The 12,242-nt window shown below is 58.1% G+C and overlaps 2 protein-coding genes across 6 annotated transcripts in view; one reads left to right on the top strand and one right to left on the bottom strand.

Moving 5' to 3' along the window:
- The window catches only part of NSD3 (nuclear receptor binding SET domain protein 3), a 36,547-nt gene extending 35,347 nt beyond the window's left edge, over window positions 1-1,200 (bottom strand). For all 5 annotated transcript variants that reach the window (XR_010993921.1, XM_068174637.1, XM_068174639.1 and 2 more), the window contains exon 1: window positions 872-1,200. The gene's annotated coding sequence lies outside the window, so the exon portion shown is untranslated. The remainder of the gene's footprint in view (window positions 1-871) is intronic.
- Window positions 1,201-2,775: 1,575 nt separating this feature from the next.
- On the top strand, window positions 2,776-8,849 carry LETM2 (leucine zipper and EF-hand containing transmembrane protein 2). Its single transcript, XM_068174656.1, has 10 exons — window positions 2,776-2,911; window positions 3,196-3,634; window positions 3,760-3,903; window positions 4,141-4,275; window positions 4,613-4,816; window positions 5,388-5,507; window positions 5,863-5,973; window positions 6,104-6,190; window positions 6,891-6,965; window positions 7,548-8,849. The coding sequence occupies exons 1-10, from the start codon at window positions 2,865-2,867 to the stop codon at window positions 7,596-7,598; spliced, it is 1,413 nt and encodes a 470-aa protein (XP_068030757.1). The 5' UTR covers window positions 2,776-2,864; the 3' UTR covers window positions 7,599-8,849.
- Window positions 8,850-12,242: the final 3,393 nt, after the last annotated feature.

The raw sequence follows: 12,242 nt of genomic DNA, 5'->3' as shown, positions 1-12,242 counted from the left end.
GGGCAAGAACCACAATGTGTCTCACACAAACCCCCTCAAACTCAGGCAAAGTCGTGAAACTGGAAAATGCAAAATATGTTTGTATTAAAACAAAACATACAGTCTTTGACCACCATGCTGCACTCTTACCCTGCACCTTCATAAAGAACATGCTCAGGTTTTGGAGCAAAATAATTTCAAGCCGTTCATAAAAATAATTAATAATAATAATAAAATATATATATATATATCTACCAAAGCATTCACTGTGCATCTCTGCAAAAGGTCACGGAAAGACTTGAACAGCCATCAAAACATGCTACAGTTTTCCCACCAACTATAACTACTGGCTACTTAATACTGTCCTTCGGGCAGTATATCTGTATATATCTATAGAACTCTGGCATCATGAAGACCTTTAACAACAGATTGCACAGAAACGACCGAGCGTATCGACAGCGAAACGAAAGCACAGCGAGACCACAACAAAGTGCAGCACAACGCAACAGCACCGCAAAAAAATAACACCAGAGCAACAACAAACCCTTCGCTGATGCCAGCTCTTCCCGCGCGCAATAAAACCCTTCTCCTCGAGCTGCGGAGGCCGCGGCTCGGTGACACCGACGGCTCCGCTCGGTGAAACCCCGAATTTCTCGGCCGCAGCAGATCGGGGCTCGGCCCCAGCGGGAGCCGCGGGGCCGGAGCGGGGAGCGCGGGGGTCCCGCGGCACGGCGCCGGGCCCGGCCGTCCCCAGGGCCTGCCCTGGCCGGGCTCTGCCCTGGCCGGGCTCTGCCCGGGGCCCGGCCCCGCCGCCCCGGTGCCGCCGCAGCTCCCGCAGCAACATGGCGGCCGCGGCCCCTCCGCCCCGGGGCCGCCGCGGCCCCGCGCTCACCTTCAGTCAGTTCCATTCTCACGGCCCCACCGCGTCCGCCCGGCCCCGCGCAGACAAAGGCGGCGGCGGGGGCGACGCGGGGCCTCCGCCTCCTCCTCCCGCAGCACCAGCAAGGCCGCGACGGAGCCCCGGCCTCGATTTCCGCGCCCCCGCCGCTGGCGCCGGCTCCGCCCCGGGAGGCCGCCCGCCCCCAGCGCCCGCCGCGGCCGAGGGAGGCGCTGGCGGGGCCCGGCGGGTCCGGCGGCTCGGCGGCCGAGGGAGGCGCTGGCGGCGGCGGCGCTGGAGCGGCTGTGCCGGTGCGGCCCCGCCGAGCGCCTCCGCCCCCGCCCGCCCCCCGTCGCCGCCGCACTGCGCAGCCGCGCGCGCACGCGCCGCCGTCGCCCATTGGCCGCTCGGGCGGTGCCCGCCGCGAGGCACCACGGGAGATGTAGTTCGGCCGGGGGTGGCGGCGGCGTGACCCCCGGGGCGACCCGCGGACAAGCGAGCACCGGCGACATTTGTGTCCCCTTCTGCGCTCCTCGGACAAGAGCGGCGAGAGGCTGGGCTGGGAAGAGCTGTAAGAAAGGAAATTTCAAAAGTGACTCTGCCTCACGTTAGGGACCTTCCTAAAGGCCCGTACACAGCGCAGGAACATCCACAGATGAGTCTCCTCGGGAACCGGAGAGGACACTCATCTGTGTCCCTGATTCCCACAGGAAAAGCTCTTTCAGACATAATCTAAACGTGTTCAAAGCCCAGTTTCGTACTGGGAGCTCTGGCAGCAGACTCCAGAGCTCTGTCCCCTTTTTCACCCATCTACCCCATTTTATCTTCTACTTTTTAAAACACTGTTCAACTGTTTGGGCAACCATTAGCCAAAGGGTTCCGGACCCTTTATTCACTAGGGCAATGAAAAGCTTTTTCTCTTCTAGTCTCTGAAAACCAGGCAGTATTTCATGGAATGTCAGAATGGCTCGGGTTGGAAGGGACCTTAAAAATGTCAAGGGCTCAGGTCACCTGTCACCTGCTGAGAACGCACACACACGGGAGCGGAGCGTTTGTGTCACACACGTCAGGGCTTGTCTCTCCCTCTGTTCCCTCAGGCACAGAGCCGCTCCGCAGGCGCCCTGTGTGTGTCCGGGCACTGCTGACAGGGCCTGCAGTGCCAGCCCAGGGAACGGCTGGAGGACACCGGCAGCGGCTCCTCCCTGCGAGCGGGGGCAGGCGCGGCGCAGCTGCTGCGGGGAGCCGCGCCTGCCCCGATCCCTGCTCGTGGCCGAGGCCAGGCCGGACGTGGCGGGAGGCTCCTGGCTGCGCTTGGAGGCCCCGTGCCGGGAGCGGCGGGCAGGCCCCGGGCGGGCACCGGTGCGGCCCCGCCGGAGGCTTCGCAGCCCCGCGGGCCGGTCCCGAGCGCCCGCCGTGCACGTGACGTCATGCGCAACTCCCCCATGTCGCGATGGCGTCACGCGCCGGCACGTGACGTCACAGCCCACGCGCCGCTGCCGTTCTCGCACCCAATCAGCGGCTCTTCCCGCGGGCTCCTCGGGCCAGGCCCCGCCCCACTCCGCTCCCATTGGGCGGACCTCCAGCGGGACCGCGATTCTGGCTTCTGATTGGCTGACGTCGAGCAGGCGTGGCGCGGCGCGATGGCGTCACGGCGCAGGCACCACAGAGCGGCGACGGGTCCGAGCGGCTCGCGCGGGGCACGACGGGACGGGTGGGAAGGGCAGGAGGAGTGCGGCCGGCGGTGGGCGGGACCGGGACCGGGACCGGGACCGGGACCGGGACCGGGTGATCGGGACACCGGGACTGGCATCGGCATCGGTATCGCCGGGACTGGCACGAGCACAGGGACCGGAGAGGGGCGGCGTCGGAGCCCCCGGGCCGCCCCCGACGCGCCCGGCAGCGCTCGGGGATGGGGCCGGCCGGGCCCCGGCGCCCACCGGCGCCCGCCGGAGCCGCCGCCGCCCCCCGCCGCTGCCGGGGGTGAGGGCCGGCCGCGCCCGGCCCAGCCATGGCTGCGTGCGGCTGTAGCGCGCTCCTGGCCGCGGCCAGGGCCAGGTGAGCCCGGGCTCGCTCCGCGCGGGCCCTTGCGGGGGTTTGCAGCTTTTATCCCTGCTCTTACTCCCTGCTAAAGCGGCTTCCGAGAGACGCTGCGGCGCCTGCCAACCCCCCGGAGATGAGCTGCTGGCTCAGCACGGGTTCTCGCTATTTCAGCCGTTGCTGGCGGAGCCGGCTCTCGGCGCAGACCGATTGCACGAGGCTCATTCGGTGCTGAGGAGGTTCGGGTGGGATGCCTCGGCACTGCGCTCTCCTGCACTGTTCTTACTGAAACACCTCTCCAGTTTCAGGGGCTCCCCTCTCCTGGCGCGCTGCAGCCCTCTGTGCTCTCCAGCCGTTGCTCTTGTCCAGCTGGTGGATCCCCAGTTAACCTGGAGCTCCAGAGACTCCAAAAGCCAGCCCTGGCCACGCCGTGCCTGCCTGGGCGCTGCCTTGCCTCGCTCACCTGCCCACACCTTGCACACCTCCAGCAGCCCCCGGCAGCAGCTCCCAGGTGAATCCCTGCCCCGCGGGAACCCCAGGAACCAGGGAGCTAAACCTGCTAAAACTCTGGGCAAGCAGATCCTTCCTGCGGGAAGGAAGTCCTTGCGACAGAGAGCCGTGGATGAGCTGAAGCATTACTACAATGGATTGCACCTGCTCTGGATTGACACCAAGGTGGCTGCCAGGATGGTGTGGAGGCTGCTTCACGGGCAGGTGCTCACCAGGAGGGAGAGGAGAAGGGTAAGTGCCACAACACCTGGATAAAGTGATGCACTAAGAGGCTTAACCCCTTCTTTGGACACACTTTGTGTGTCTGGCTGAGTGATGATCTCTGGGTAATCCCTGCTGTGCTTTTCTCCATACAGCTGCTGAGAACTTGTGCAGATCTCTTCCGCCTGGTTCCCTTCCTGGTGTTTGTCATTGTCCCCTTCATGGAGTTCCTGTTACCTGTGTTCCTGAAGCTCTTCCCTGAAATGCTGCCCTCGACGTTTGAGACGGACTCCAAAAAGGTTTGTGTCCTCTGTGAGGCTGTGGAGTGTCCCAGCTCCTCAGAACACCTGTGCAGGGCTGCTGTTCCCTGCTTGCTGCTGCCAGTGAGGATCAGCCTCACCCCCTGCCTGAGACATTCCCAGCTTGTTCCTGAGCTGAGCGAGACAGTTGGAAGGCTGTGCTGCAGACAGGGATCAGAAGGAATGTGCACAGCAATGCCATTTTCTGATTTATAACTTTGTATTTCCCAAATGAAGGAAGAAAAGCAGAAGAAGAAGTTGAACGCAAAGCTGGAGTTAGCAAAGTTCCTGCGGGAGACCATTGCAGAGATGGCCAAAAGGAACAAGGCAGACACAGGACAAGGGAAACAATTCTCCTTTTACCTGCACGAGGTAGGATGGCAGCCATGGCACAGACACACCTTTAGAGCTGCTGGCTGGGGCAGAGAGCACGGGATTTGTGCCGGGATTGTGGAGACAGAGCAGCTGTCAGGCTGCCTCCCTGACGAGCCTGCTGCCAGCCCTGCTCACAGGAATTCCCATCCTGGAGGGTGCACCTTTCACCTTGTGGAACGGCCAGTGCCTGCTCAGTAACAGTTTCACTGCGACTTTTAACTGTATCGTGCTGTCTCCAGCAGGGCCAGGACCTCCCCTGTGGGGAAGGGGAAGGGGGAGGAGGCTCCCAGCCGGTGATCCCGCTCAGGATCACCCTGTTTGTGCCTTTGCTCAGCTCCCTCCCAGCGGCCGGCAGCCCAGCACGCAGGAGATCGTGCGCTTCTCCAAGCTCTTCGAGGACGAGCTGACCCTGGAGCACCTGGAGCGGCCGCAGCTGGTGGCCCTGTGCAAGCTGCTGGAGCTGCAGCCCCTGGGCACCAACAACCTGCTGCGCTTCCAGCTGCTGCTGCGGCTGCGCAGCATCAAGGCCGACGACGAGGTGGGTCTGCAGCAGCACCCAGGAGCTGCCTGCTGCTTGCACTGCCCGCACACCCTGACAGCGCGGGAGTTTGGGATTGATGGGAGTCAGATCCTCCCCAGGAGAGATCCCAGAAGAAAACAGAGTGGGAGTTCACCTCCCTGCACCCTTGCAGTCTTTGGGGAGCTCCAACGGAGGTGGCGCTGCAGATATTGTCACTAGAACATTTAGTTTTGGAGTGGTGCTGGCTTATGAAAAAGGGATGTTTTTCAATGTGCAGTGGGGTTATTTGGAAATTGGAACCAGACTTATACGTGCAGAGTGGAAGGACAGCAGGTAGTGGCCATAAGTTGCAGCAAGGGTAATTTCAGCTTGATAAGGAAAACAATTAAAATCAGTGAGTGGGTAAACAGTGGAACAGTTTGTCTGAAGGCTGTGAAATCCCCATCCCTAAAGAGGTTCAAAGCACAAATGGAAAATGCTGAGCAATTTTGAACAGGAGATTGGACTGGGGACCTCCAGAAGTCCCTTCAGGCGCAAGAGGGCCTTGGCTTACCCTGAGCCCGGATGGGAACGTGTCTGTTCATTCCAGATGATTGCCAAGGAAGGGGTCAGCGGGCTGAGCGTGCCGGAGCTGCAGAGCGCCTGCAGGGCCAGAGGGATGCGGTCACTGGGGCTCTCTGAGGAGCAGCTGAAGGAGCAGCTGGGGCAGGTGAGTGTGCCCTGGCCAGGGCTGGTGTGGCCAGGTTCCAGGCAGTGCTCAGGTAGAACAGGCACAGCTGAGTTTCAGGCTGGATCCTCACCCGCAGAGCTGAGCTGTAAGGCATGAAGGATCCAGATTATGTCCTAGACTAAAGAGAAATAGGTATAGAAATAGAACCAAGGCCAGATAGGAGCAAGGTGAAGTGGGGGGTATTCCTAACTCTTCAGACCTATTTCTTCTCATTCTGGTATCTTAAAACTGTATTATCCAAACTCAAGATTGCTTTAAGGACAGAGTGTTGTATTAATAAATGCTCACATAGAGCCAATATGAAGCATTTTTTCCTTCTGTTTTCTTCCAACAGTGGCTGGATCTGCATTTAAAGGAGAACGTTCCCTCTTCTCTCCTCCTGCTTTCCCGGGCCTTGTACTTAATAGACCTAAAGCCACAATCTGTTCCCATTCCACAGAACAAGGTGAGTGGTTTCAATAAAGCTCTTAGGTTAATAGCTCAACCTTTATACATTATAAAAATGAAGGACTGTGACAGAATCTTGTTTTCTGATCCTACAAGTGGACTGAAGTTATGACTCTGTTCTTCTGCAGAGAGGTGAAGCTGCTGGAGTGATGACACCTGTGCTTGAAGGTCGGGAGACCCTCCTGGATCCTGCCCCTGTTGTACAGGGAAGAAAGGTTAGAAACAGCAGTCTGCAAGCAGGAAAACATGTGCTGACATTGTTGGGAATTGAGTGTAACCAAACCTTTCCAAAGCTGGACAAAACCAAAGTTTGACACCATGGCACAGAGCATGAGCAGCGTCTGTTCTTGCACTGTGTGGGTGTTTTCCCCCCAAGAGCCTCACAGCTGCATGTTCTGATTTGAGAGGCACGGGAAGGGAGCAGGGATCTGCTGTGGCACAAGTGGTGCTGTGCTGGGAGCAGCTGGTTATTCAGTACCATGGTACTGGCTCCCTGCCAGGGAGGACTCAACCTGAATTGCTTCAGGCCTCAGGCCAGGTACGTTCAGCTCAGAGAAGCCAGTTAAGGAGGACTTGTTTTTAGCCTTCTTACTGAATTTGGGTTCAGTTTTCCAGGACAAAATGAGCCAAAATATCTAGAGTAAGAAAGCCAGAGCATATGGTTCTCAACATCACACTACAGTGAACTCCTTAGATTAATCCCAGCTGATAAAAGCAGCAGCAGGAATCAAAGAATATTGTATCAACTGCCAGAAATATTTCCACATAGTTAAACTGTGCTGGGGAAACAATGGAAATACCAGCACAGCTTTCACAGAGTGAGCAGGGAACAGCCTTGTCAGAAGGGAGAAGGGCCTGGGGGGTTCAGGCCTTTCCGAGAGAGTTCTGTGACTTACAGCTGCTTTTTCCTTAAAGAATGAAGAATTTGCGTCCCAGCCAACAGAGAAATTGCCATTCTCTGAAGCGTCGGTGAAGCCTCCCCCACGAGAGGTGAGCTTGTCAGAGTTCTTACACTTCCCAAAGGAGATTGTTCTTCACACATCTTGCAGCCAAACCGAGGAAGTTCTTAGTACAGGATGCTGTGAACACTGCTGAGTTCAGGGAGCAGCTGGAGAAACTGGATGAGAACTGCACTGAGGGCTGTTCAATACAAAGATACCACAGATGGCAGAGAGCAGTCAGACTGGGGGGAATTACTGGTATATCCTTGTACTCTTCCTTAATAATCTGCCTTGGGCCACTAGGACAGACCAGCCTTCCCTTGGAGTCACCTGGGTAAGAGCCACTTTGTATCTGTAAAAATATTTCTGCAGTGATTATCTTTGTTTTGCCCATTTTCTTTCTGTGAATATTTGATTTCAATTTAGGTGCTTGTGTGCACATGCTGCTTAAGGCAAGTTTGGGAGTCCAGACAGACTCCTATCTCCTTTAACCTGAAGAACTTTGCTCCTCATCAGCTGTTACTCTCCAGAGCAGCTTTCTATGCTAAATGGGAAGACACCTTCAGAAAATAATTTGAATTTCAAGACACACTTGTACTGCCTAAAATCTGCCCTTTTCTTTTGTCCCTAGACCAAAATGGAAGCATCCCAGAGCAGCAAGGCTGGTGCCAACGGAGCCTGACCTGGAGCCAGCACTGGGAGGAAGCAGCTTCCATCTCCACACCTCCTGCAAAGGGAACAGGGATTGCCCAGGAGGCTGCTCTACACAAGGAGGCAGTAGCCCTCAGGGGCCTCTCTCTATGTCCCAAGCTTGCTAGCAACTAGGCCACTGCTGTCCGGATGGCCTCAGACATCTCTTTTGTGCTGCATCCTTGCCCTGCTACTTTTAACTTATGGTGTAAATATGTTAATAATGGTGCTGCTGTCTGTGCTGTTCCTGAGCAGGTGTTTGTGCTTAGCAAAGGCAGCTTTTCATGTTAGAATGGCCTGTGCACAGAACAAGCTGGGCTGGGGTCCAGCAAAGCCTGTTCTGCAGCGTGAAGTCCTCTGCAGGAGCATCCCCACACACCCAGGGCCAGCAGCTTGTCCTGAGTGTCACAGCTCAGGCTCTTAGTCCTGATTAGGGTGATTTAGCCAGGGACCAGCCCACAACGACCCACGTGGCCACAGTTTTACTGAGGAGGGTGACCACAGGGAGGGAGGGAGCAGCACTGTGCTGTGGCAGGACTGAGCAGAAGGACTTCAGGCCTTGCTGGACAGGAGCAGAGCAGTGACAGGAACAGCCTCCACCTGCGAGTGTTTGCTTCCCCAGTGGGAGCTGTGCAGGTGCCACACACTGTGACAGAAGCAGACTTGCACTTTCAGGATCCCTCTGGGTCAGGAGAGGGAGCAACCCGGGACCTGCACACCTCTCCCAAGCGTGGAGCTTTGGTTAATCCTCACCAGGCTCAAACTACACACCAAGTGCTCTCCAATACTTGCAAAGTGACTCCTCACACACTCCAGTGATGACTCAGTTTTTGCCAGACTCCCAGAGGATACTGAAAAGCTGTTTTTAGCATTTGTTAAATTTTTTACTCTGTCCTATGTAAATGCTGAGAAATTACTCACATTATGGATTTTAAATATGTATATTTATACTTACTGTAAAATTAGATTTGGTGCTAAATAGGAATTAAATGTCTCTTCCAGAGGTCAGACAGGCTTTAGAACAAGCTGACTGAAAGCCAGTTCTCCAAGTTCAGGTGTGAGCAGCACTTTAAACCCGAGGCCTCAGGCTCCTGCAGCAACACAGAGCCAGCTGTCAGGTGTCCTGTGTCCTTAGCTCTGTACCTGAGCCTCTCCTTGTTCATCCCACCCGCAGTGCCAGATCTGTGTCTAATAGATGGGAACAAATGTTATTTCAATAAAATAACACCTTGCTGTGGAGTCACTGCTGCCTCTTAGCGCCGTAATGAGGGAAGGCATCTCCTCCCGCCTGGTGTTCCCGCCCGTCACTGCTCCACTCCCAAACGCGGCTGGATTTCTCTGGCAGCCTTTGGAAGCCCGGGGAGGTTTGGGGTGAAGTGATCAGGTAACGAACGGCTCCTTCATTTGCCAGCCGGCCTCCAGCGGCCCGGAGAGCTCCCTGCTCCATCCGAGCACCCACCTGTGCCGGCTCCGAGGGCTCTCCCCCTCGGGGAGCTCCTGCCGGGCAGCCCCTGCTCCGGGCGGAGGGAGAGGAGGAGGCTGGCGGGTGTCCTGGGCGGGATGAAGGCAGAGCCAGCAGCGCCGGCTGCCGAGGGAGCAGCACATTCCTCTGCTGAGAGGTTTCACAGATGGAGAGTGAAAAGGGGCTGGCGGGGAGCCCGGGCATCACCTGGGCACCGCCCTGCGTGGGCGAGCTCTGGGTGGGCTCTGGTGCCTCCCACGTCTCCATCCTCCAGCCGTGCACCACCACGACCACGTCACACTGGTGTCTGTGCGAGGGCTCATGTATCCATTTGCCTCCTGTGTTTTCAATTTAGAAAGGTCTGGAAGCTTGGACTCGCTCTTCCTTGGATGTCCCGCGGTGACCACCAGCCCCACACCCGTGGTCAGCCTGAAGTGAGCACAGGCTGTGGCAAAGCCTCCCTCCTCCCAGGGGAGCCGGCCCTGGAGCAGGCAGAGGGGGATGAACCCTTTACACACCCCTGAACAAACCCATTTTCAGATCAAAACTGCCTTCCTTCCCCAGCCTCACGGGTCACTGCTGCCGCAGGGCTCCTGGGGACATGCCCATGTCTCACCTCTGCTGGCATGTGGGGACCCCAGGCACTTCCCAGGACGCAGTACCCTGCAGGCACACAGCAGGGAGAGGCAGCAATTCTGCTGCATGACCTTCCGAGCGAGGGGAGGAAACGACCCCCGTGGAGCCCCATAAATCACGGGATTCTGTTCTGCAGCACTGGGCAAATGAAACGCTGCCGAGATCCAAGGCCGTGTGTGCTTTGGCGTGGGGAGAGCTTTTCCAGCCACGCCGGTGCCAAACACCTTCCCGTCTCCCCTCAGCCTGGAGAGCCAGCTCCTCGGCTGTTTATCCTTCCCCTGGGCATCCTCACACTCTGCTCCAGCCCGGAGCCGGGTGTCGTGGCGCCCGTGTCCGTCCCACCCCGTGCCGGGGCAGCGCTTTGCCCGCAGCCGGGGATTTCTGCTGGATGATGCTCCTGTGCCAGCGCCAGCCCTGGGCCTTGCGTCAGCCTCTTCCCCAGAAAGCTGCTGCGGAAAGATGCCCCGGTCAGCACTTTTGGAGGAGATTAGTATTCAGAGGGAAAAGCAGTGATGTAGTGCGGCCCAAGCACAACAAAGGCTGGGATTTACAGCTCCCGGATCCCAGCGCCACATTCCTGCAGCCCTTCTGCCTCTGCTATAAACGTCTAACAAAGGAGATGGAGCTTTATCCCAGCCTAAAGTCCTATGGGACAAGGGCTCCGTTGTCGAACCTTGCATGGAGGAGAATGGGGTGCAGGTGGCAATGTCCCCAAGGTGTCCCCAGGGATGGTCCCATCCCACTGCCCAGCCTGCTTCTCCTCATGGTGCCTGCATGGTGCGGGCAGGGCCCAGGACAGCAGGGGTTTGGGGGGGCTGTGTGCCCCAGCTGCACACACCTGGCTCTGGCTCTGCTCGGCTGTGGGGGGCCGGGTAGGCTGGGGCTGGACCCTGGGGTCCTGCTGACCCCACATCTGGGTGGGACACGGGGGACAGAGGGCAGCTGAGGGGGCTAGGGGCAGCCATGGCCCCCAGGCTGGGGGATTGCTCCCCACGCACCCGCTGAGCCGTGCTCGGAGCCGTGGGACCTGCGCCGAGGTGGAATGGCACAGGAGGTTCCTGCCACGGCTGGCACGGGGACAAAGCCCAGCTCAGCGCTGGCAGAGCAGCCACAGCCTGGGCTGGGGCCAGGAGATTGTCCCGGCCCTGCACAGTCCGAGGGCTTTAAAAGGAGAGAACGAGGAAGGCAAGGAGAGAAGACAAAGGGTGCTGTGAGAGCCAAACATGCTGGAGGCCAAGCACTCAGCAGCCACTGATGCCCAACACACCCCACCCACTCAGGAGCTCCTGAGGGCAGCACCTTCAGCTCCTCCACTGCCCTGGAGCCATTTCCCGCCTAAGCAGAGACCTTGGTGCTGGGCAGAGCTGGGGGGGCTGCAGGCACCCCCTGGGCAGGGTCCCAGCTGGGGGGTGCTCTGGTCCTGCAGGACCCCCCAGTGCTTGGTGGGACCTGTGGGGTGCTGAGGTCAGTTTTGGGGTATGCCCATCTCCCAGATTGCCCACATGGAGCGGATAGCTTACCAGGAAGAGCAGAGAGGAGCTGAATCTTCCTGCTGGGCTCCAGCACTCAGGCAGCCCTGTCCCACCAGCCTCCGTGGTTTCTGCTGGGCGCCAGCCAGGGCAGCACCCCGGGGACCCTCCATGCTGTGTCCCCATGGAATGCAGCGGGCACCCAGCTGCATGTGCCCCTTCCCCAGCCCGGCAGGGAGCACCAGCAGCTCTGCTGCAGCTGCTCTGCTTATTATCATATTTAATTGCCCTCCTGGTAACCCCAGGAAATGAGCAGGAGACGGTGAGAGCTGCAGTTTGGGATGATGTAAACACCAACTCCAGCTCTCCCTGCGCCGCGCCAAGCCGGTCCCGGAGAGAGCAGTGATTTATGGAGCCCCCAGCCCTGCCCCCCTGCCTGGGCTGCGAGTTTAATCCAGGGCCACAAATTCAACATAAATCACTTGATTAAAAGCTCTACTTAATTTAAAGGGGGCGGGGGGTGGGCAGAGTGCAGCTGATCGATTTAATTTACACGGGGAAACAGCAACAAGCAGATGCATTTAAAAAGGCCGGGGAGGCCGGTGCTGCTGCAGCTGCCTCAGCTTAACCATTTAAGGGCTCTGGAGGAGCTGGCAGCCCCTCTCACGCCCTCCCTCCATGCACCAGCAGCCACCTCCCACACCACTGGCCAGGCCCCGTGGGGTGCAGGGCGCTCAAACGTTTTTATGGGGAGCGCTGGAGCCATGAAAAACAGAATTCCCACAAAACAGAATTCCCACAAAAGCAGCTGCCATCACGGCTGCTCCCTGAGTGTCATCTTCCCAAAGTGCTGCTTGGATGAGCTTGAGCACCCAGAGCCCGGCCAGTCCCCTCCCCATCGCCCCCCCAGGGACGGCCGTGGGTGGCCAAGTCGCGGTTAAAATCTTTAATAATTACAAGAATTCCAGATTCATTACAGAAGAGTTTACAACAAATAATATTTCTCCATACAAAGGCAAAATAAACTTTTCAAGTAACAGCGGCCTGGCTCCAGCGTCTCGGCAGCGGC

The sequence above is a fragment of the Anomalospiza imberbis genome, chromosome 28, assembly GCF_031753505.1.
Source record: "Anomalospiza imberbis isolate Cuckoo-Finch-1a 21T00152 chromosome 28, ASM3175350v1, whole genome shotgun sequence".
NCBI classification, from domain to species: Eukaryota; Metazoa; Chordata; class Aves; order Passeriformes; family Viduidae; genus Anomalospiza; species Anomalospiza imberbis.
This window is presented reverse-complemented; position numbering and strand designations above follow the sequence as displayed.

Excerpts from the sequence above, each read along its gene's own strand:
- LETM2 (XM_068174656.1), top strand. The coding sequence starts at position 2,865 with ATGGCTGCGTGCGGCTGTAGCGCGCTCCTGGCCGCGGCCAGGGCCAG. Across the intron at positions 4,817-5,387 it reads GCATCAAGGCCGACGACGAG|ATGATTGCCAAGGAAGGGGT; the intron begins GTGGGTCTGCAG and ends TGTTCATTCCAG. Across the intron at positions 5,508-5,862 it reads TGAAGGAGCAGCTGGGGCAG|TGGCTGGATCTGCATTTAAA; the intron begins GTGAGTGTGCCC and ends TTCTTCCAACAG.